The sequence below is a fragment of the Watersipora subatra genome, chromosome 10 (assembly GCF_963576615.1).
Source record: "Watersipora subatra chromosome 10, tzWatSuba1.1, whole genome shotgun sequence".
In the NCBI taxonomy this organism is placed as follows: Eukaryota; Metazoa; Bryozoa; class Gymnolaemata; order Cheilostomatida; family Watersiporidae; genus Watersipora; species Watersipora subatra.
In genome coordinates, this window is record NC_088717.1 from 46,168,468 (window position 1) to 46,193,866 (window position 25,399).

At 33.7% G+C, this 25,399-nt stretch overlaps 1 protein-coding gene across 1 annotated transcript in view; it reads right to left on the reverse strand.

Moving 5' to 3' along the window:
• Positions 1-3,844: 3,844 nt before the first annotated feature.
• Positions 3,845-25,399, reverse strand: part of LOC137407137 (collagen alpha-1(III) chain-like) — a 49,660-nt gene continuing 28,105 nt past the window's right edge. Inside the window, exons 15-24 of the mRNA XM_068093738.1 lie at positions 25,047-25,216; positions 23,464-23,640; positions 21,803-22,021; positions 19,168-19,320; positions 16,745-16,915; positions 13,009-13,098; positions 11,462-11,605; positions 7,968-8,050; positions 5,360-5,435; positions 3,845-4,187 (exon numbers count right to left, since the gene is read on the reverse strand). Coding sequence (XP_067949839.1) covers positions 3,985-4,187; positions 5,360-5,435; positions 7,968-8,050; positions 11,462-11,605; positions 13,009-13,098; positions 16,745-16,915; positions 19,168-19,320; positions 21,803-22,021; positions 23,464-23,640; positions 25,047-25,216 — 1,486 coding nt within the window. The 3' untranslated portion in view covers positions 3,845-3,984. The remainder of the gene's footprint in view (positions 4,188-5,359; positions 5,436-7,967; positions 8,051-11,461; positions 11,606-13,008; positions 13,099-16,744; positions 16,916-19,167; positions 19,321-21,802; positions 22,022-23,463; positions 23,641-25,046; positions 25,217-25,399) is intronic.

Sequence of the window (25,399 nt, forward strand, 5' to 3'; positions counted from 1 at the left end):
TTCACTAAAATGGTTATTGTTTTGGATGTCGGTCTCTCACACTGATGGAGCAACAGTGCATATCTGTTGGTTAACTTTTATTCACTAAAAACCTTGTGTGGGTATGAATCAAAAGATAGAAGCATGATGCAATTACAAGAACACTGAGACTTGCATTGTTGAAAGAATTTGACCCACTCATTTAAAATTTTTCACCTTTTCTTCTCGCTGCTTCTCTCATTAAGGGGTCAGCACCACAAAAGTTAGATCTCTATAATTTTGATACAAGTATACGGTGACAATTTACTCATGAACTTTGATGCAGAAGCAATCTTAGCCTGAGGTCTTTCCTGACACCAACAGTGGTATTTTTGTGATTCAAACCACTTACCTACTGATTGGAGATCAGTGCACTAACCACTGAACCAAACCATTCCATAAATTGGAAACAAAATTTGGCAGCAAATTGAACAGGGTTGATGTTATACTACGATCTTTACTAGTTTGTTAGTTGTTACTAGCAGCGTACTTACCCAAAATGAAAGCTATAACAATGTGCATGCTTATGGCGTGATAGATCAAGTCGGAGAAAAGTTAAAGCTTGACAAGCTCATGTCACACTAAAGCTACTTTCGAAATATAGTTCCTTGTAATTGCATGTCAAGGTTCAATTAGGCCACAAATTGCAATCCTTATACTACAAACATTTATTCATCGAAAACTATCACCATGGATACCTGGCCTATGTTGTGCTTGAGGAATTTAATGAAGTCTGTAATTTTTCCGCAACTGACATAATTCATGGCTTTTATGTATGATGAATTGCTGAACGACTAGGGAATATCTGGATGTTTTTATAGCTTTAGCTAGATCAGTGTGATAAGGATTATGTGGGTTTGTCGTTCACATCTCTTTTAATAAGTAGCTAATCTAGTAGGGGAGTCCCCTAAGCTCACCTCATTCTCAAAGCTTTGAAGGAGACATCTTATCAATGAAACAGATCAGGTTGCAACCATTGTTGTTACGAGGCCTACTTAGTAGTGAGCTAGATTAGCTTGAAACAGTAGTGTTAATGTGAAAATAGAAAATTATATTTGAACTCCCTAATAGCGTGTAGGTAACTTGCTTTACTAATCATCCTTTTCCTTCCCTGAATACACAGCTTTTTGACATTGGCTAGGGCTGTTTCTAATTAACTAACACCATTTAAAATATAGCTATACCATTTTTGATGAAACTTCAGCATAGTGACCTGTTGAACAAATGTGTGCTTTGCATCTAAAACAGTTGGCAGACCATAGTTTTGAAGGACACCTCTGACCTGGGTAATTTAACACTTTTCATTAGCAGAAGCTTTATTCACTTGTTTATCGACACCAGATAAAAGGTATTACATAGCTTCCATGCACTTATATTGAAATAATGAAAAGCTAGACTACACTAACTGGTGAAAAGCATTTTTTAGGTAAGCCATCATTCATGAAATTTGCAGCTAATGCATTGTCAATGCTTCCTTTAAAAGAAATTTAAGTCTACGTTGCTAAAGATCAAGCAAACATAATTTTAATTTGATTAAATAATTTGCTATGATGATGTCAATTGAACACATATGTGATTGGCTAAAATAATTTGTTATAGAATTGTATCAATTAAACTTAACTTGATTCTCATATATGCCAGTTACGTCCAAGACTGACATTTAAATCGCTACTTTGTAGGACAGATACATTAATGTGTTAATGTACAATTGTATGTATTAATTACTAATTATTATTAATAAATATGAATTATTAGTTAATATTAAAAGTATTTATTATGTATATATATTTACATATTGGCTATTTTGTTTTCTGTTGGCAGCAGTTGCAAGAAAGTTTTGAATAAGGATTCAACTGTTTTTATACCCTTATGCAATAGTAGATAAGAGCTAGTTTGTTCTGCAGGGCTTTGTTTTATTTTTTTGGAGAAAACATTATATTATTGCAGGCAATAGAGGATCAGTACATGTATACTAGATAGGTGAGCTTGTAACTTCGCACTGCTATTGTTGTACCTACACATTACCTTTCAACTTGCTGAGGGTTTGGTTAAACTATATGCTCAGAACAGTTTGGATGATTGTTTTCATGCCACATGTACAATGCATCTCATAGTGAAGTGAGCCATGCAGTCATATCTATATAAGCATAGTTTAGATAGCATATAAGTGAAAAATAAATTTAATAGAACTTTTGAAAAAAAACAAGTAAAAAAATAGGGCCTTTACTCCAAATAAAAATTAAAAAGCAGATTTTGGATTTCAAACATATAGATGGTACATGGTTTGATTTCTAGCAATGGTCTCATACATTCGAAAAGAAATACAACATTCATATCATTTATTGGGCATGTGATAACTAAGCTAAGTAGGGCACCTAAAACTAAACAAACCTATTCAAACACTTCACGATGCAACTTAATCGCAATAACTGATACAGACTATTGCAACAGTAACAAATAGTGACGTAATTTTGTACACACCTTTTTCTGAGTATATGAATCCTTATCCAGCTGTTTTGAATTTAATCTTAAAACATTCTGGATGCTATCAACAAAACACCAAAAAAGAGTAGTGAACGCTATAAATACCGATCCCTTCCGATAAAATATACAAAAACTTTGTGTAAACCAATTTTTTTAAATTATTTAAAAAAAAATTTAAAATTAAAATTATAGATGCATACATGTAAAATAAACCTTTCAATATTTAAAAAAGTTACCACTAAAAATGATATTAAATGATTCAATAAAGAAAAATTTGACCCACTGCTAATTACTAACCCAAAAAGAAAAAAATGAGGACTCAGCTTATCTGTATAACTGTGTCAACTTTATTTTAAATGTGTAAAATTTTCCAAAGATTTATAAGCTTTCCAATACAGGCGTCTACTTAAGTCGAAATAGTAGTAATCTTTTAATCATTCTATGATTGTATTATTCTGCAGCCACTCTTATCATACAGTGTATATCTACTTTTCTAAGAAAATATAGTTATATAGCTTTATGTATTTTTAATGTCTATGGTAGGATGTTAAAGCTCCCCGGTGTTGTGATAACATCTTTGAGATAGCAAACAAAAAACCAGCTCTTAATTGATTTTCTAATATTTTGCAGTAACAGTTTAAATCTGTGTTTATAAGTGGTGATCCACTGCCAATCATTGTATCTGCATCATGGTAAATAGTTCAGGCATTAATTTTGAATTCCATAAAAGTATTGTTCCACTTTAACAAGTTCTGCTTTTCTAAGCTTGTTAACACACAGATAATATTTCAAAGTTGTCAATTTTTGTGTGGAAAAACTGTTCAATAACTTTTTGGATTTTATGAACTAAAGTTGTAAGCAGGTTTACAGCAGACATGTTCTTAGAAGTTGAGTTATTTGTAACAGAGTTTTAGGCCACAAACAGAGCTGTTAAAGAACCATAAAAAGTACCTATATATAATTGACTCAATGACAAGGCTATTAGCCGCTGCATATCCTTGATAATGAAAAAATGTCTACTTGATAGACTCGTATCTTTCATAACGTTAAAAAAATAAGTGACTTTTCTTTTCAGAAGAATGGAAGCAGTCATGGTTCAGTGGTTAGTGCGCTGGCATACAACCAGTGAGGTTTGAATCACAGAAGGATCATTGGTGATAGTAGAAAGGACATCCAGCTAAAATCACTCCTGCACCAAATCCTATGAGCAACTGATCATGACATATTTTGCATCAAAATATACCAGTTTTCGTGGTGACCATTAAATCGGATAAGCCAAAAGAAGAGTGAAAATAGTTCGTCAGTTCCATATAGACTTTCTAACATAAATCAAAAGCGTGGCAATGTCATTTATTGTTTAGATTATTTAAAGTTTGTATTGACAGCTGTGTCAGCATATAAATTTGTATTGACGTTTTTGCTTAAAAACACAATATGTTATTGCAAGTACAGGTATGTTAGAATTAATGGCAATAACTAGCATCAACCTAGATACTGTGAGCAGACAGTGCAAGTGATTAAGTTGTTTTCTATGTATTCGGGACAAGGATCCATTCCATTGTAGCAGCTCCCAGCTTGTAGAAATGTCAATTTCATTCCATTGGTGTCATCATGACCAGTATAAAAATCTGGATTCCTATTTACGCAGTAGTTTTTTGAAGAGAAGAACAGCTCATAGCGTACCGCTGAAATAGATACATAGATTATTTTGATAATAAGTTTTGGTTTTATCATAGACATGTAGAATAGTGGTTTCCATACTGCCACTTTTGCCGACGGGCTGAGCTTGAATTTAATTGAATTGCTTTGCATTAATTTAACTTTATACACAATCGTCTAAAAGTTTCTGAACTTGTCAATGAGACAATAAAGAGTGTTATTTAAGGCTTATTAAAAGTTTACAGCAAGAAGTTTTCTAAATCAAAAAGTCTTCAGCAATAAATGGTTTTTGATCAAACTACAATTACATACATAGTTTATGGCCAGAGCCATTTTTTATTATTTTGAATACAAGATTTGTCCTGTGAAAGTTCAAGTATAATAAAGCTCGAAAACTGTTTCCACTAAAAGAATTGTTATCATCAAAACTTTTACTATTCGTATTTTCAATTTTTTTTTCAAAACTTAAATAAAATGCCTCTATTGGAAATTTCTAACAAAGCAATTGAACTTTGTTCCTATTAAGCAAGAAATTGTATGTGGTTAATTTTATCATTCTAACAGCTTATTTCAGCTACCAATAAAACACTAAAATTTTAATTAATATTTTTAATAGCATTCTATAAAGGCTAAACTAAAATCGATTTTTAAAAAAGGTTTTAAGAATTACTTGAAAATTACAAAATAACTAGACAAACCGCTAAAAAAGTTCAGCAAAATTTCTTGAGTGAAACAACAAAGATAAATGGTTTTAAACTCAATAATAATAGGATATAAATGTATCTACCGACTGATATTATTTCACAACAATTAATCATGTTAAACTAATTGTTTACACATCGTTATAACTTGATATATTTTTACGTGTTTAAAAAAATTACTTAGTAAAGTATGTTTTATGTGAATATCTTGCTCATTTTACTGCTTAAAAATAATTTAAAAACTTGCTTTTCAAATGACATTATTTATACTCGAAAGTCGTGAAGCGTTTAAATATAAATTATTCAATATTGGCACAAATGACCTAATTTTATATTTTTCACATCAAGATATGACGATTCTAGATAAAAAAAAATTGTTTATTGTGCACAGACTATACCGATAACTATGTGTAGCTGAGTCATAACAGTTTAGTTTAACAAACTATTGAGCTAAAACATGTTTGTTTATAAAGAAAGTGTTACTAGATAGTACGTACCTGAAGTTGTCATTAGGTAGCCATGGTATTCTCTGTGCCAATTTGGAGGGCAGACTGTTGTTCCAGGAATTGTTATCTAAATAAATTTCATCAAAGACAATGATGCTCAACAGAAGCCTCATTTTATGCAGTTATTTTCCTAAAGAAAATTTTCACTTTAATTTTCTTTTAATTTTGCAATATTTAGTTTATTTTTGTTTCAGCGGGTAGAGCACACAAGTATCACTACTATGTGCATGTGAAGTTTTGTAATGTTGGTTACACAATTTGAAGTGTTCATTAAATTACAACATTAAAGGATTTATTTATCTTTTTTCGCCTTGCTCAAATTTTTAGGTTGGATAATAAAAAATAAAAAGGCTGTTCATTTTCCCTTTTTTTTAAAGTATTTTTTGCAGTTACCATAGTAATTTATTTCATATACGGCTAAAAGCTTCTACTGTTATCAGACAAAACCATCAAGTAGTTTTGTAGGCACTGCCATCATGTACATGTAAACCTTTCTATGGTCATATTTTCACTGTGTGTATGATACCGGTTTGGAGTTGTCCACACACTGAGTTACCATGCAATAGTAATTTTAACGGACATTCACGCATTACGGATTCACACAGGCACTTTGTTAACCAAAAAAGGAATGGTATGCCAGAGATTAACACTACTGTTCTCTTAGCAGAACAGTATTGCTAACCTCTTAGTGTTAACCTCTTAGTGTTAGTCTCTTATGCTTCCAAAAGAAAGCGGCTCAATTGTAGAAAATGCTCGAAATGGATTAGTTCGCACCACATTTTCTCCTACATCATTATCAACGGCTGTATCCATGTTTCGCAAGCATAAAGCGTTCACTAAAAATAGAAAGTAAAAAAATTTGCCTGCTCCGCAGTTTTTGCCATTTCTAACTTACAGATTACTGATGAATAATGCATATTCGCAAAATATATGTATGGCAGAAAAGAAGTGAATTGCCTAAAACTCATATATATTGCTCAACAAAAAAATGTGTCCTCATGATAACTAGCCTTTACAAAGAAAAAGACTTTAAGAATGCTGCTGATGTTAGTGACACCAAGTTAACCTTCCCTACAAAAACTGATTCTTTGATTTACTATCAACTATGGTTCAACAGCCCCATATACTAAACAGCAAAAAAACTCTCATGCACTTGAGAATGTGACTTAAATTTTTAGGCACTAATTCTGATAGACTAAAAGAAAGGTCTCATAAAATGTGCCAGGTTATGGCACAAATATATTTTATATATAACACTTTTCTCACAATGATGTGAAATTTTTTTAGAAGATTTAGAGGGGTGCAACCAAAGCAATGCCGCCTGATACTGACCATCAAAGCTGTCTAGTCTAACTTTGTCTATCTTAACTGAAGGTTTTTTTTAAATAGTCGTCATAAGCGTTTTTAAAGATTTTACTTGATAAAAGCCACCTACATGTATGCTTTGGTAGGGTGCAATTTAAGTGCACTGCTAATCTCAAAAAATATTTTTTCAGTGTAATAATTTACGTCGTTCGCAAAAGGTCGGCGCGGATTACAAAGTTAACAGTCATTTTTTTATATTTTGTAATATTTTTTAATATTAGCAACCAAAGTAAGTTTTAAGAATTTAGGTCCAATTCATGTTATTAACAATAAGAAACATGAAAAAATGTTTTCTATCATATCATACCATATCAAATCTTATTGCAGTTATGTCGCGAGAATAGTTTAATGCACTGTATTTTATGGTGGTAAATTTATGCTCAGATTTTTGTCGGTAGATTGGCCGGTACCTAAAGGCAGCATAAGGACTATGTCAGATGTTACTACAACCTTCAGCTTTACTTTACAGTGAAAGATCTTTAACACAATTATCTGCAAAAAGCTTCTATCAAATGTCAGAGCAAGGCTTTGAGTTACCAATATACAGTTTTGTGCAGAACTATTTTAAGACATGCATAAGTTCTTTTAAGATAACAAAGCTAGCGACAACATAGTTTGCATTGCTTTGTACTTTTAGTTTTGCAGCGCTTCGATCTCAATGATGTAAACAGTTGGTTTATGAGGTTGTTTTGTATTTCTTTTTGAAAAGTTTTGAGAAAAAAGCAAATGTTTTTTATGGTAAAAAGACTGTCGCACCATTTAAAAACCAGGACCGAAGTGCTCTAAAATTGATTTGCGGTATATACTAATGAAATTCACCCTATACTATAGCAAAATGATAACAGATTGTGCTGACTAACTACAAAGCAGTGTGACTGCCTGCTAAAAATTGAGGTGACAAAGCGTTGCTTACGAGGAAAACCTTAAATTCAAGCTAACATCATTTGAAGCTATTAATACTATGAAACTGACATTCTAGTGTGCTGTGAGAGATGTAACAAAATTACATACAATTGCTGTGGAATGCTGAAAGAGAGTTGGTTAGAACAGTTGTTAAAGCGTATTGCTGCACTGAAAAATGTTGCGAGTTCAAATCCTGTCTAATGAATTTTTTTCAGAACAAAAAACGTGGCTTTAGACAAATTATCAGACTCAGTTTTTCCTATCGTAACGACTACCGTTAATATTAGTGGTTTACTCCAAATACAGGTTTAGAATAACTTAATCTGCTTACCACAGGAGACTTAACTGTTAGGCAGACTGCACATGTTATAACTGAGTTATCTGCTCTCTCATCAAAAGTACCAGCATGGAGGCCTGAAATACATGCAGAAAAAGATGTGTATAAATTTGTATGCAGAATAGCCCAACATTGGGGCTTGTAAATAGTTGGAGGTTAAAACTTATCTGTTTTATCGGGAATGTTGTTGTATAAGGACTGAGCAGGCAGAAAGATTTTGACACTAATGTTTGATTTTTTTCACACGCATTGATAGGTCTTAGGAAAAAAGACTTCAATATATTTCACTAACAAGTTTCCAAATTGATAAAATATTTACAGAATTACTAATAAATTTAATAACCTCTAGTATTATTTAAAATCTCAGTGTTCAATGGCTTATTTACTACAGAGTCAGCCTAATACACTCTTCAAAGTTTTTTAATTTCAAATTACCAAGTGGTTATTTGTGATTTGATAACTGTGTTTAATTTTATGTAAAAGTTGATGTTTTTAGAAAATATTTCAATTCAGAACTCGATGCAGCTTTATCCATCATAAAATTGTGTTGTAAAAGGTTAAAATCAATGCCATAAATCCTCTGTTTGAATGATACATGTAGTTGGATGAATTCCGCAGACTATTTTCCCTGTACTGAAGAGAGCTTGAATAGGTATTATCAATTTGAATTTATCTGCAGTGAGCATTTATCTTACATCAAATAGAAGTTTCACCGCAACTGCCTTTGCACAAACTTTGCAAAGCGACTTACTGTCAAATCTATTCGGAATTTAACTTTTTATAACTTGAAGTGGGAACAACTCCAAATCCATATGAAGCATGCAAACCCTGTAATTCAAGCAAGTAATAAACTTCAAAAATATATTTCTGAAATTTCTTATATTGTCAAAAATCTGGAAGGTGGCATATTCACCAGTGCTCCTAAAGCAAGTCTTTATGTAACCAGGTAGTTTATAATGACATAATTTCTTAAATGCTTTTTTATCCATGAACTATAACTTTTATGCTAAAAATTATAAAAATATTATTACAGTTCCAAATTTAATGTTTCATTAAATAGATCAAATTCAAGTGACAGAGAACAGAAATGTTAGCATGCAGGTTGTAGTTCGATTATGAATGGTAAGCTTAGAGATGGTACACAGCTATCATGGTTACTACTGTCAGAGAGTGGTGAGCCATAGGTCTGTGACTAAATAACGACAATCAGTTTTGTATATGCAGAGAAGTCCTAGAGTCCAAACTGCAATAAGTTAAATTGAAGCAATTACCATTGATGAATTTATGCTGAATAAAAAAAAGCCTGCCATGATTATTCATTAAAAGTATTGTGAGATAAATTTAATTACGGAGTTTCATGCTCAAAATAGTTTTGAAACAGACCTCTGTCAATGAAATGGCACGCTCCTAGCTCAATAATTTGGACTTGCGCTTTATCGATCTTTCCGAGACTAGAGGTGTACTCCTCAACACAGAACTTGTTAAAGTAGACTCGCTTTCTGTTAACAGTCACTTTTCAATACACGCTTTGTATAATTGTTACATTACCTCAACCTGGCTACCTGATTAAATTTTCTAAACGGTTTTAAATACTGCCCTTTATTTTATAGAACGGCAACACATATTTCCTATTTACCATACCGTTATTACATTCAAGGTCGCATAAACGGCGGTCGCTTTTAATAAGAAAATCTCCTATGCTACATAGAAGAGAAAAGCCTAGGAAGATGTCAGCACCGGTGCAGACAGAATCTGCACAATCGGAACTGTTGATTATTTAATGATTCTGGTAATAAAACAAAAGGTCAATTATTTCATTATTGTCGTAGGAAAAAATATTGTTTGCAATAGTAGCTAAAATACACCTATGTGGTGTTGTGATGAAGTGTTCTGATTTTTTTACTTTCACTGGGGAGAACTTTGCTAGGTTTTTAACAATTTGAATTCATTTACAGTGAGAATTTTTGTGACTTTGAATAGTAGTCTTATTGCAAATGCCCTCACACCAATTTTAGTGTAGCAAAATGTTGTCGAATCTGTTTGGATTTTACAGCTTTTTATTATTTGGCAAAAAACAAAATTCACATACATTCAAAGCATGGAAATCCAAAAAATGTTTTATCTTTATTACTAACGCTGATTTTTAAAACAAATCAAATAATTTTATTACTTGTTAGTGTATAATTACATGTAGAAGGCTACTTGCATAACTTTTGAATTATTTTATTGGAAAGTTTTAGGTGATCTGAGTGGCAGGCTGTTTTAAGATCAAAATGGCCAAATCTTGATCCCGGTTGAAACGCTCAGAAGAAAAAACATTTCCCATGTTTCTTGCTGCTTTAAAATTTCTGCTTGGCTACAGTCCTTAGCTGAATTTGAATTTGCCATCATCCTCACTGGGTTAGCCGACCCATGAAAACCTTTTGCATTTATGTTGAAGCTAATAATTTTGAAAATCATATTCTGGTTGTTTTGTGTTTTTTCAGCTGTTCTTAGCTTTCAAGATTTGTATTGAATTTTTTTGCTCAACTATTAATATGTTTTGTTAGTTTTTTGCATTTTTACGTAGCATTTTAGTTTACGCTCAAAGGTGAAAAATATTTTCCCATGCAAGCAGCTTTTATGCCCAAGCAATCTAATATATATACATGTACATTACCGAGTATTTTAGCTGCTTTGTCAAAAGTGGGATAAAAAACAAAGGTCAGTTTTACAATACTATGACCACTTTGTTTATTACTTGGCTATAACTAAATAACTACTAGTAAGAAACACAATGCAATCTATTACGACGTTATACCAAAAATTATAATGTAGCATAATTGAATATAATAAAATAATACAAAATGATACACTAACATGCAACATAATATATTATAACTTGAAGCTATACAGCCTAGTATAATATAACATAATATATTATAAACTAACATAATTTAAGTAATTATATAATGATGACATCGGTGGTAAAAATTGTCAAAGTTTTATGTAAGTGATGTACATATTAAAAGTTAGCAAAAGATAGTATGCTAACTTTAGTAGCTATAATTACCTACAATAACTTTGTTGTATTTAGTGTACTTAGTCGTTATGATCTGCAATAAATGTAACACTACGATGTACCATGGGAAGTTTTTACCTTAAAGAAAGGCATACACAAAAACAATTTAACATAATAAAATGTAATATATTATAGTGTGAATTTGCATAATTTTGTAAGGTAGTAACATTTATTGTAGCATAAGATTATAAAATACCACATAGCATAATATAAACTAGATATATAGATACAAAATAGAAGAAATCGATGTATAATAAAATTCACACTGGCTAACACTGCATTAATAATGATTCAGTCAATAAAAGAGATTGTGTGTATCTCAGCACTTGGGTGTTCTGAACACACTAGTGTTGCTAGCAGATGTTAGGTTTTCATACATAGAAGCTCTCAGTTTTTGTAAAGTAGCAAACCAAAAAGTACAACAAACCTAAAGCAAACTTTGCAGCAAAGAGCTTCGTAGAGGTTTGAACATCTGTGAAAGAATTACTGTACCAGGAAGGTGTGAGACTAAGACACTCAAGCTCTGTAGATCCTCCCATGCCATACCAAGGATTGGCAGCTGCTGCATACCCTAGAATAAGATTTTCATGGTCTCGTTCACTTTTCAACAACTTTTTATTTTTTGGGAGATGAGATGCAATGAGTCTTCAGACAGTGTGCGAGTCATCACCAAAAATGTTTACACGGCTACCTATTTGAATGACCCAGTACTTTTTGCCATGACCATTGTGCTGTTTTATTATATTACTATTAGTAATTGTATCATTTATTATAGTGGCTATTGTTTTTTGTATAAAAAAAATTGATAATTATAAAATAAAAAATACCTTAAGCAATGTATTAGTTATTAGTTACTATATACATTAGATAGCATTTACTGTCAAACAAATTACATGCTTCCATACAAAAATCTTGTATTTTTGTCCATCTCCTGAAATGCTGTCCTTTTTTATTCACTAGTTATAAAAAATTTTTTAAGCAGTTTAAGGAAAAGAAATTTTTTAAAGTATGGGTCAGCATTTCCCGCAGTTAAGTGATAAGTAAAACCTTTGAATGTTGCTTTTGTAAAACCTGTTAACTACCTTGATCGCCACTAACTAGTTATATAAATATCTGGATAAATATGTTTAATATGAAAGTTATAAAAATTTCAACCTTAATATGTGACAACATTAGGCATTTTATTGGAAAAAGTATTTCAAATCCTATTAGAAGTTTGACCTTGATCTTTGCACACAGATGTTTTAATAGAAAAAATTAGTACAAATTTAAATACAATTAGTCATTGAAAAAGTTGAAACGAGCTACAGCAAATAGTACTAACAATGAGAATATATATTGGGCAAAAGGTATATCAGCAAAAATAAGCAATGAGTAATAGCGATGAACATTAGCATTGAGCATCAGTAACAAACATTAACAATGAGCAATAACAGTAAACAACTGCAATTTGCACTAGCAATGAGCAATACTATCAATCAATAACAGCAAACAACTGCAATTTGCACTAGAAATAAACACCAGCAGCAAACAGCAGCAAAATAAAAATATCAAAAAGCAATAACAACTACCGTTAGTAACAAACAATAGCAATGTGAGATAGCAACAAGCAATCAGCATTAGCTACAAGCAATAGCAAATAACGCTACAAATGAGCAAAAGATGAGCATTAGCAATGAATCATAACATCGAGCATTTATGATGAGCAATAGTAATAAGCATTGGCAAAAACAATTAACAATGAACAATAATGATGAGCAGTAGCAATGTGCAACACATTTTAACCAAAAAAGCAATGAGAAAGGTTTATGAGCAGTGGAGATTCGTCACAGCCAATTAACCAGCTGAGGTGTTTCTACCACTTATAATGCATTTTAATTCATTATGCCAAATGCATGAGTATATAGACAATTTAGTACTTGTATGTAAACCTGCACTTCAAGATCAAAAAGCATTCTAACATTGAAAATTTACCATGGTAAATCCTCGTTGCTCTTTGTGGACATTCGACTTTGCCCCACCTTATAAAAGTGCTTCCCCGGCTGCCACCAGTTGAGCTCCCTCCTAAGAATAGAAAAAAATGTTAGCAGAGATTTGTAATAATAAACAGTAACTATAAAATGTACACTTATTGATGTGCTCTTAACGAATCTCTACGTTTGGCAAGTTAATTGATTGTTATTATTATAATTATTACAATCTTGAGGTACAACCACGAAAATGTTTGTTGTACACAGCGGTTAGTAATTTCAACTCCATTTGCTATGAGCTTAACATATTTTCAGTTGAAGCATTGCTCATGTCAACTATTTGAAGAAATTATCACAAAATATCGATATGTTCTTATTATTGGAAATTTTGTTTGCTGTATTAGGTGATTTGACTGCCAAAATGTTTTATGATTGAAATCGGCAAAATGTGATCACAGTTGGAAAGCTCAAAAGAAAAATACTAGTTCCAAAATTATTTCAGTGGTCAAACTTCTTGTTTGTTCCTTTCATTATGACTTGGGCTGTTACGGTCAATTCATATTGTATGACTTGACTTTTTTACATATATTTCATTTTGCATTTTCTCATGGTTGTTTAAATTCAACTTTAAATATAGCATCTTCACAAACTGCTGCTAAATGGAAAAGTATAATATTGTGGTCATAGCTGGCAGCTAGTAAACTGTCAATAATTACTATGTGTAGCATACAGTACATTTAAAATAGATGTCACCAAACTTACCAGCTTGAAAAACAGTTTTACCAACCAAGTCATGCTTGTAATTGACTTAGACAAGAGCATCAAGGCCACAATAAAGTTATCTTTTCCTTTATACTATTATCATGCTGTAAAAAGTGCAAATAAAACTTCTGTCTAAGTTGCTTAAATAATTTCTATGTTAACCCTTTAACTGCTGTCCATTTACAAATATAGCTTTCACCCTACTGCCAGCATTGTACTGAAAATTGCCAATTTGGCTGCATGATATGTATACGATTATTTTTTTCAAATTTAATCCCTATTTAAATGATTTTGGATTTTTAATTTAAAGGTTGAATTGCAACAAAATTCTCATTGCAGTTATTTGATCTTAAAAGATTCACCATGTCTTAATCTGTTGTGTTGTAGGTGCAAAATATGTGGAAATGAGATTACAAGCTCTTAAAAGCTCAAAAACGAACAGTTAATCGCAGCTACACGAGACCGCCGTAGTTTGAATTCCCTTTCCAAAACGGCTCAAATGTGATGTAGCTGTGGTAGATGGTTTCCGTTTACACTTTCGTGCAACCTTATTCGTCAAAATATTTTCACAAATATATTTGGCGTATTCAATAAAACCATGTCTATTGTTCTTAGGCGTCTATTTTATCGTCACTGTAATGCTGTCACTTTGAGCAGAGATATCATATAACTTACCGTAAAAATTTGTTTACTATTATAATGTTACCTCAAAGGAGTACATATCATTGTCTGATAATTATGATGAGCCTGTTGGTCACCTGTGGTAATCAAACTAGCTGCAAAAACTATTTTCGAAGTTTCGTTTCGCATGATCAGATTACGACTTGACGATTAGTTCAAGCCGAAACAAAACTGTAAAGTAGCGAGCATCTATATTTGGTACGGGGTCTTCGGTAAAATCCAAAGTGTTTGTCATAAACTAGTGCTACAATAAGTTTATATTGAGCTTTTTAGTGGCCTATTAACTCATGTGAGAACATCACGTGACAAGACAATGACTAAACTGTCATGGCTAGGTCAGAGAAATAAATGGATTTCAATCTACGGCGGCTTTTAGTTTTTGAGCTTTTAAAAGCTGTAATCACATTTCCACATATTCGGCACCTACAAAACAACGGAGTAAGACATGGTGAATATTTTGATACCAAATAACCGTAATGTGATATTTGTTGCAAGTCAACCTTTAAGGTTGCTAACATTTTAAAAAACAGAGCTATGCAAAAAATCGAATAGATCTATACTATGCATTGCTGAAGCTGTGTGAAGCTGCGATCACTGAGAAGCTATCACAATCCTTTACGATATTCCTTACACTTACACAACTACTACTTTCAACACCATCAAAGTCAGCACTGTCACTTTAATTGTCTGAGTATTTAATTCATTCTGAATCTAAATTTTTATAATGTAATCAAAAGAAGTATTCTGTTTATAACACTGGAGGTGTTTGCAGAAACCCTACAACAGTCCACTCTCATGATAAAATTTTGATCCGTTTATATGGTGAAAATATTGTATGTGGGAGTATTATTATGCACCATACAGAAGCGATAATAATTATATAATTCAGACAACTGCGGGTAAAACTCGTCAAAAGATTATATGAGTACTGTACATAAAAAAATTTAGTAACTAAATAGTATGTTAACCTTACTAACTATAGTTACCCACAGCTGTAGTAGCTTTTATGTATTCATTACATTTAGTTGCTACGATCTGCAATAAATGTAACATAATGATGTACCATAAAAAGCTCTTACCTTCAAGTCAGACGTATGTGTAACATAAACTTGGACTTCGCCCAAACTAAGTTTAGCTCACTAAACACACACATACGCACACACGCACACACACTCAAAGCTAAGCTTTAGTATGTATTTTTAACTATTTTACTGAATTTCAACTTTTTATCACTAAAATTGTATGATTTATCAGTTTCTGTCTTCATTTTCACTTTAACTTTCAGCAAACCTATTTAAAAAAAATCAAAATAACTTCGCAAAACAACAACTTGATCGATGTTATTTTTGTAATAAAGTGGGTTTTTGGCAAGTTAAAGGAAGTTGTCTGACCACTAGACTTTCAGTATGGGAGCATTGCAACTCCAACTTTGCTACTGGTTTTAGAAGGAAAATATTACCGTTTTACACTATTAATTGCTGAACTGAAAGAAATCAGTCATCGTGTCACTTTCAGGCAATTTGAAAATATTTTCCCCAAGCATCATTTTTGGCGTATTTGTGATTTTGACAAAGACGCCAAAAATGATGTTTGGGGAACTAAACAACTAAAATTACAACTAAAATGTACTAAACTAAATGTACAACTAAAAAGTTTGATTGTCGGAAAAAAAAATTCTTTTTCAACTTGAAATTTTCTGACCAAAGATTATAATTTGCTTTGCCAATATAGGTTAATTTTTTAAAAAGATATTTTGACCACTCTCTTATTAACTTAAAAATACTAATGATCGTTGGTTATATTGTCACGAGTCAGTAATATTTCAATACTACATAGTCACAGAAAACTTCGCAAAGATGGGTCCTTGGCAGTTGATCATTGATTTTGTAAAAACTCGCATGAGGCAGTGAAAGAATTAAAAGTAAGGCAACATGTTATTAGCTTGGTACTTCATATTGTGTTAAATAGAGGCCAAATTATGGTTTTGTATAAAATAAATAGCTATTGCTCTGTCTTGATCCAATAGTACAGCTGCTTGCCTCAGAAGGAAAAAATAAAAAGTCATTTTAGATCTCCAGGTTTCTTTGTTTGTTTGATGATGTTGTAAACCATAGTAACCTCTTGTAAATCTATGTAGCATTATCTTTAAAACCCTATAAGCGTAACAGTTTCTATGATAGTATTTAATATCAGGTTGTTCACTAATTTAGGGTACTGAGGTTCTCTCAGGAGCCTGGTGTTCTGGGTGGTTCATCAAACTCTTGAGTACCAGGTATTTTTTTGCTGAAAGGGTTTACCTGGTTGACCTCGCCCTCCATCTATTCCATTAGAGCCAGGTCGTCCATTTTGTCCACCAAAGCCTGGTGATCCTGGTGCACCATCTCTGCCTAAAGCTCCATCTCTTCCTGCATCTCCAGGTCGTCCATCAAATCCTGGAGTTCCAGGTGCACCAGCTTCTCCGCGTTGTCCTAAATTACAACATATTTTTGATAAATTTATTGAATTGTTACTTTAGCTGCTATCTGCAGCATTTTATCAGTTGAGACAAAAATATTTATTGACTAGCTGGCAACCAGATGAACACTCAACATCTGGCACCATCTAGAAGACCAAACCAAACTAAAATATGTTTCGCCTTAAAACATCTTTTGGTTTTGTGTCGGATGGTACCATTAAAAGTGCGATGATAGAGTCTATAGTTGCAGAGACTATTAGAAACATGTAATGCTTCAACCTGATTGCAATAGCCAATATCAACTATAGCAATGATAGCAACAGTTTACTAGTGAGATCATTTTACACGTATTTTCCTTCTGAGCATTTTCACTGAAATCAAGTTTTTTCGATTGCAAACCTGAAACACAATGACAGTCAACTCACTTCAAACATAAAAACGATCACAACTGATAAAAAACATTGATACTTTTGGATAAAGTCTACAAATTTTTTGTCTAAGTGGAGATTTAACATAAATTTTAAACTGACAGGTGATATTTACAATTTCAGTCGCTTGAACTGACAGTATTTAATTGAGTTGGTAATAGGGTGGCTACGGTTGCGGTTCCAAAATCTAATCTGAAAACAATAATGAATTTGTGTTTAAAGATAAAACTTGCACAAAACTTCAGTAAACTACATCAAAAAGTATCGGTATGTGTCTATCATTTGCAATTGCTATTGATGTTTGAAGTGGTTAGAATGCCAGAATTATTAAAAGTTAAAAATGGCAAAACTTGATTCTGGTTAAAACGCTCAGACTATGCAAAAGTTTTTTTTTTCTCTTTCTCTCCATCTTTCTCTCTCTTTCTCTCTCTCTCTCTCTCCCTCTTTCTCCATCCCTTTTTCTCCCTATCCCTCCTTCTCCATCCCTCCCCCTCCTTCCCTCTCTCTCTTTCACTCTCTCTCTCTTTTCCTCTCTCTATCTTTCTTTCACTCTCTCTCTTTCTCTTTCTCCCTCTCTCTCTTTCACTCTCCCCCCCTCTCTATCTCTCACACTCTCTCTCTCCCTCCCTCTCCATCCCTCCCTCTCCCTCCTTCCCTCTCCCTCCCTCTCCCTCCCTCTCCCTCTCCATCCCTCCCTCCCTCTCCCTCCCTCTCCCTCCCTCTCCCTTTCCCTCCCTCTCCCTCTCCCTCTCCCTCTCCCTCTCCCTCTCTCTCCCTTCCTCTCCCTCCCTCTCCCTCCCTCTCCCACCCTCTCCATCCCTCCCTCTCCCTCTCCCTCTCCCTCTCCCTCTCCCTCTCCCTCTCCCTCTCCCTCTCCCTCCCTCTCCCTCTCCCTCTCTCTCCCTTCCTCTCCCTCTCCCTTCCTCTCCCTCTCCCTCCCTCTCCCACCCTCTCCATCCCCCCTCTATTTCTCTCTCTCTATCTTTTACTTTCTCTCTCTTTCTCTCTCTGTTCTCTCTCCCTCTATCTCTTTATTTTACTTTTTCTCTCACTCTTTTTCTCTCTACCTCTTTCTCTCTCTCTCTCCCTCCCTCCCTCTCTCTCTTTTTATTTCATTTCTTCTCTCACTCTTTTCCTCTCTCCCTCTCTCTTTCTCTATTTGTTTTTCTTTCTCTAACTCTCTCCCTCTCTCTCTCTTTACCTATCTCTCTCCCTCTCTCTATCTTTCAGTCTTTCTCTCTCTCTTTCTCTCTTTATTTCCCTTTTTCTCTCACTCTTTTTCTCTCTACCTCTTTCTCACTCTCACAGTTCTCTCTCTTTCTTTCACTCTCTCGTTCTTTTTAGCTGTCTCTCTCACGCTCTCACTTTTTTCTTTCTTCATCTCTCTCTTACTCACTCTCTCTCTCCCTCTATCTCTCTCTTGTGACGGAAAACCTTATAAGCCGAATCAGTTAGCTTGTTTCACACGAGCAAGTTGTTTAAAGATGGCAAGCAATTAGCTGGTATTTTGGTAAGGTGAATATCTGTAGCTTTGGCTTTTGGTATTTAAATATAAATAGACATTGCACAAAAAGTGCAAAAAAAGCGTTGGTTGCAAGATATGACTTAAACTAGCATGTATTAAATTATTGCTTTATATATTATATGAAAGTCCTTACGTTCTACATAAACTCATATTTAATTGAACCGATACAGTTTCGTGCTTTATCAACTGTTTCGTTTGAGTTTTACATTTAATGAGTAACTTCATAACTCATTGTGAAAGCTTAGTTTAACTGATTCTGGAAATTTTTCCCATTTGTTTCAAGTTCTTTGTTTGTTTACATTGTGAATATACCTGGAGAGCCAGGTTCTCCTCGTTGTCCAAGTGCTCCTGGTTGCCCTTGCTCTCCATCTCTTCCAGGTGATCCAGGTGATCCAGGTGATCCAGTTTGTCCATCAAAGCCGTTACTTCCTGGTTCACCCACATATCCAGGTTGTCCATCACTCCCTTAAATTAACACATATTTTCTTCGGGCAAAATATTATGTTCTGCTATTCTACCATCGGTTCACCTGGTTTACATTTGTTTATAAATAATATTTATAGACCAGTCACAAACCTTATGATTCCTTTAACACTGTTACCATGAAGCAGTAAACCTTCAGATGTTTAGTCTGATTGCTTCAATAATGAATATAACAGAATAAGATAACGTTGCTGCCATATGTAAAAATAAGAACTTTGCATTTTGACAGTTCGTCTATAACTGTTTCTAAAACTTTGAAACTGATGAGCTATGTTTTTGGAAAATGATAAATCAGTCTGTTAAGCTAAGAAAATCCTAAAGAAGTTACCAAATCAACTCATCAAGGGCAAGTCGTTTATAATAAAATTCATATGCTGCAAAAAACTTTGTAAAAGGATAGCGTCAAAAAAGATCAAACAGGTAAAAGGTGAGCAAGTTATTTAAGTCTAGTTACCGCTGAGAGGGGATTGAATTAAATTGTAATTAATTATTAGTTAAATGTAAACCTGCACAAAATTTAGTAGACGTTAGCAGAAAGTACGAGTATTTTTCTATCATTTGCGAATGTTTTTTTATGTTTGAGGTGGTTTGACTGCCAACATTTTCCAAGATTAAAGTCAACAAAACTTGACCCTGGTTATACCGCCCAGATCATGCAAGAGTGATCATCCAGATCATACATTACATCTATAATTGCAAAGCGATTGACAGAATACAAACGTAAAACGTTTTTATGTATGCATCAGCCTATATCAGCTGCAGCATTGATAGCAGCTAATGATATTACTTTCTTGGTATTTTTCTTCTGAAAGTGTCAACCACAATAAAGTATTTTCTGGTTTTAAACTCAAAATTCTTTAGCCGTCAGATTAACTTGAACATAAAAAAATATCGCAATTGTTAGAATAACACTTTCAATTATGATGATATTTCTTCTGATAAAATGTACTAAAATTTTATCCTCTAAGTTTGTCTTCGCATTTACTTTTACAAATTGACCGGTAATAGTTACAAGATCTGTCACATGAACTGACAGTTTTTGCAGAATTGGTAATATGATGATAACTACGATTGCGGTTCTAAAATCTGGTCTAAACAAAGCTTTTTAATGCAAGCCCAGTTTTTATGTACAACTATATATATTGACTGACTCTTGGTCATTGCAACGTACTTGTAAAAAAATTTTAATTAGAGTTGTTCTGTTTGAGCTTTAGCAAAGAATATAAAGTTTGAAAGCTATTAACTGACCTTTGTTAAAGGTTGGCTTGAAACAAAATTTGCATTACAATTATTTGGTATGAAAAGGCTCAGCATTTCTTAATATGCGATGTTTCAGGTACAAAGTATGTGGAAGTGTGATTACAAACTCTTGAAAACTCAAAAACGAACAGCTAACCGCAGCCATTACGGAAACATTGTAGGCGGAAATCCCTGTCGAAACAGCTCAAATGTGACGTAGTTGAAGACGATGTGCTTCTGTTCATAATTTCATAACCTCATTATTTTCAAAATATTTTCAAAATATTTTCACAAATAAATGTCTATGGTCTTTACGTATCTATTTCATTATTATTGTGATACTACTACTTTGAGCACTAGTATCTCAAAACCAAGCCTAAAAGTTAGTTTAATTTTTTAATCTTCGCTCGAGGGTTTGCATATCATCCTCTGATGAACATGAGGAGCCTGTTAATCACCTGTGGTTGTTGAAAATGCCGCAAAAGTTGTACGCACCAGTTGGCGGAAATTATAGGTCACATTTTTTAGATAATGGCTAAATCATTAGACCAAGCTGAAACGAAACTATACAGTAGCGAGCAGCTATATTTGATCTGCACTTTCCGGCAGAACCTGAAGTGTTTGTCATAAACTAGTGCTACGAGAAGTGTTATATTGGGTCTTTTATTGGCCTTCTATTTCATTTCTCTCGATAACATCATGTGTCAAAACAATAACCACAGTGGGCTAATTATATCATCAAAATAAAGGAATTCCAACCTAGAACAGTTTTATTAACTTTTCGTTTTTGAGCTTTTAGGAGCTTGTAATCGCATTTCTACATATTTTAAACCCGAAACACAGCGTATTAAGACATGGGAACCTTTGAATACCAAATTATTGTACTGTAAACTTTGTGGCAAGTCAACCTTAAATGTGAATATCTGTGGCCGGATTTAAACAACTGAATAAAAGTAAACATTGAACAAGGTGTGCAAGCACAGCTCTTACTAAATATGGCTTGAAAGGACTCATTTTTGTTTAAAATCTCAGATATTATATTAAAGTATTCAAGCTAAAATAAATCCAGTAAGTCCATTGTAAAAGACCAGCTATCTTGGAAACAATGAAAGCACTCAATGAGCAACTTCATGACCTTATGAACTTTAGCTTTGGTTTGTTTGCGAATGCCACATATTACTCAAAAGTTTGCAAGATTTTCTGCTTCTTTACAATGCAACTTTACCTGGTGTGCCAGGTTCTCCTCGAAATCCTGGACTGCCAGGTTGCCCAGGAGAACCGTCACGTCCTGGAATTTCATCGCTTCCCGGTTGCCCATCAGATCCCGGAGCACCAGGTTCTCCTCGTTGCCCAGGTTGTCTATCTGGTCCAGGTGATTCAGTTTGGCCATCAAAGCCTGGTGATCCAGGAGCACCATCTCTGCCTGGAGATCCGTCTCTTCCTGGGTTACCCGCAAATCAAATACGTTTTTTCCATATTTAACTGCATTAGTTAAGTCTTTTGTTTAAAAGCTGATCACTTTCATCAAATACTTCAGCTATTGTTTTCGTACTTCCTTAAACACTTATCAATATTTTTTATTTTTTGTGTTTACTGCAGATTGAGAATGAAACAACCTACTCCGATTACAAAAACTAGAGACAAGTAGTAATATTCATCAAGGCAGGAATATTGGCAGAGAAGCAACCATTCAACTTAGACACCTTTATCGACAAAAACTCATTGATATCGCTGCAGCAAACATGGTTAAATTATATGTTTTATTTCATGTATAGATATATTATAATTTATTACAAACTTGAGTACCCAAATAAAATATTTCAAATACGAATAAAATTTTGCAAACGATGAATGGAGTAAATATAAACAGTTTAGTCCATATGGCGGTTGTCTAGTAATAAAATTAAACTGGTACTCTTGATAAGTGAATAATAGCGTGTAATGGTGCCCTCTGATTAGTTATTTTGGTAATAGCAGCTCTGTCGCTGTCACTGTCTTGAGTAGATGTTATAGGCAATTCTCTCGCTAATACATGACTGGTAAGGAACTTATCATCAGAACTCTCCTCGTGGCTTACTATTGCAAAGTTCTGCCGGTTGGCCAAAGATTTGTGCTCGTAAAGGCGTTTTTGTTCCTTTTTAAAACATATATATTCTCCTCGTTAACAGCTGCAGTCACTTCTACCCCATTTTCAAGATCTCCCTGAATGATTGGTGATCTTCTAAGAATGACATCTACCACCCTTGCAGTCATTTTGGTTCAAAAATTTTGGTTGAAAAAATAAATATTGCGTTTTACCAAAGAACCAAAGTAAAATTCAACTAAATTAGTAAATGGTTTTGAAAAAACTAATTACTTACCACAAATTTTTGGTTCATCAAAGGCCTCAAAATCGATGAGTATTCGTGAAAACTTCTGAACGCAGCAAAAAATTTATTATAGCTTAGCACGATCGGCTCGTAGTTGTAAGCTAAATAGAAACCGAAACACGCAATGCGCGCATGCGCATGTTTGACTCTATTGCTATTCGCAATAGAGTTAACTCTTCCTAGAGAGTGACCGTTTTCAGACGCGAATAATTTAATCCGCGAATATGCATGAAATTTCAATTTTCGCGAAATAATGTATAACTCCGCGAATAAATTCATTTTGTACGGTAAACTAGCGTGTGTTAAATAGTGTTTTATACATTATAATAAAATCTTTACTTTTTGCATAAACCCATATTTAATCGACCCAGGACAGTTTCGTGCTTGATAAAGTGTTCCATTTGATGTTTTACATTTAGCGAGTGAAGTTATAATTTATTATAGGCAGTGTTCAGTTTGAACTGATGCTGGAAATTCTTCTCGTTTGTCCTAAGTTCTCTGTTTGTTTACATAGTGAATATACCTGGTGTGCCAGGTTCGCCTCGCTGCCCAGGAGTTCCTGATTGTCCTCGCTCTCCATCTCTCCCAGGCGAGCCAGGTGCTCCAGACTGACCATCAAAGCCCGGTGATCCAGCAGCACCGGCTTGGCCCGGCTGTCCATTGCTTCCTGGTTCTCCGGGTCGTCCATCATTTCCTAAATTACGACACCTTTTTGCAAAATACTTTGTGTTTGTATCTTAATAACTTTTTCATGGTTTTAATGGTTTAAGAGAAAACATCTATCAAAGAGTCAGCGTTAGAATGAACTTTTAGTTGTTGTTACCATCAAAGACTAAATTACCAAATGCATAGTTTTAATTCTTTTTCAAGTTCCCAAGCACCTGAATTAATATGTTTTGAAAAACCAATATAACGTAGTAAAACCTAAAATTTATATAAGTTGACAAATCTCAAAAGCTTTCGTAAATCATTACTTACTAATTGTTGTAAAATTTTGTCAATTTATTTAGCCTCTCTATTTAGTCATCAATTTAGTTTATTTAATTTTTCTCACTTCCTTTTTTCTTACCCTTTCCAACTTTCTCTTTCTTTTCTCTATTTTGCTAACTATCTCTTTTTTTCATCTCTCTCACTCACTCTCTTTTTCTATCTCTCTTTCTCTCGCTCTCACTATCTCTCTCTCTCTCTCTCTTTTTTTCTCGCTTTCTATCTCCCTTTTCTATTTCTCACTCTTTCTCTCTCACTCTCTCTCTATTTCTCTTCCTCTCCCTATTTTTGTTCCTTCCTCATTTACTCTCTATCTTACTCTTTTACTCTTTCTTTCTCTTTTTTGCTTACTATCTATCAGTTTCTTTCACTCTCTCTCTCTCTCTCACTCTCTCTCTCTCAAGCTTTCTCTTCCTCTCTCTGTTTCTCTTCCTCTCTTACTCTTTATCCTAATCTCTCTTACTCACTCATAAAAACCATTGCCACTAATAAAAAAGATAGATACTTTTTGATAAAGTTTACGAAAATTATATCTAAGTTGATCATTAACATTAATTTTAAAACTGACTGGTAATAATTACAATTTCAATCACATGAATTGACAGTACTCACGAAGTTGGTAATATGAAAAATATAAATGCTGTTCTGAAATCTGGTTTTAACAAAGCTGGTCACAAAAAGTCCAGTTTCTATTTACAACTGCATATTTGATTGCCTATCAGTCATTGAAAGGTATTTATAACTAATTTTAATCAGAGTTGCTATCTGTTCAAGCGTTAGCAAAGAATAAAAAGTTTGAAAATGATTAACTGCGCTGTCGCTAATGTAAACATCTGTGGCACGATTTCAAACAACTAAATAAATGTAAACATTGAACTAGGTGTACAATCGCAGCTCTAGCTAAGTTTGAATTAAAAAAACTCATTTTAAATGGATATATCAGATATTATATTAAATTAAAGTATTCAAGCTAAAATAAGTTTAGTAACCCACTGTAGAGGACCAGTTATCTTTAGAACAATAAAAGCTCAAAATGGGAAAATTCATAACCCTAAGAACTTGAGCTTTACTCAAGGTTTCAAGGTATTCTGTTTGTTTACAAAGCAACTTTACCTGGTGTGCCAGGTGCCCCTTGATATTCTGGAAATCCAGGCATGCCTGGTTGTCCCGGCTCTCCATCTCTTCCAGGTGATCCAGATGGTCCAGTTTGTCCATCAAAGCCTGGTGATCCAGGAGCCCCGTCTCTGCTTGGAGATCCGTCTCTTCCTGGTTCACCCGCAGATCTGTCACGCCCTTTAGTTAACACTTATTTTCTTTAAGCAAAATATTATGTGTTGTTATCTTAGCATTAGCTCACCTGGTTCGCCTTAGTTTATATATAATATTTATAGACCAGTCAGAAACCATATGTGCACTTTAACCCTTTCGCGGGCAGTGCGACGTTTTTTTCACTTTGCGATACGGCT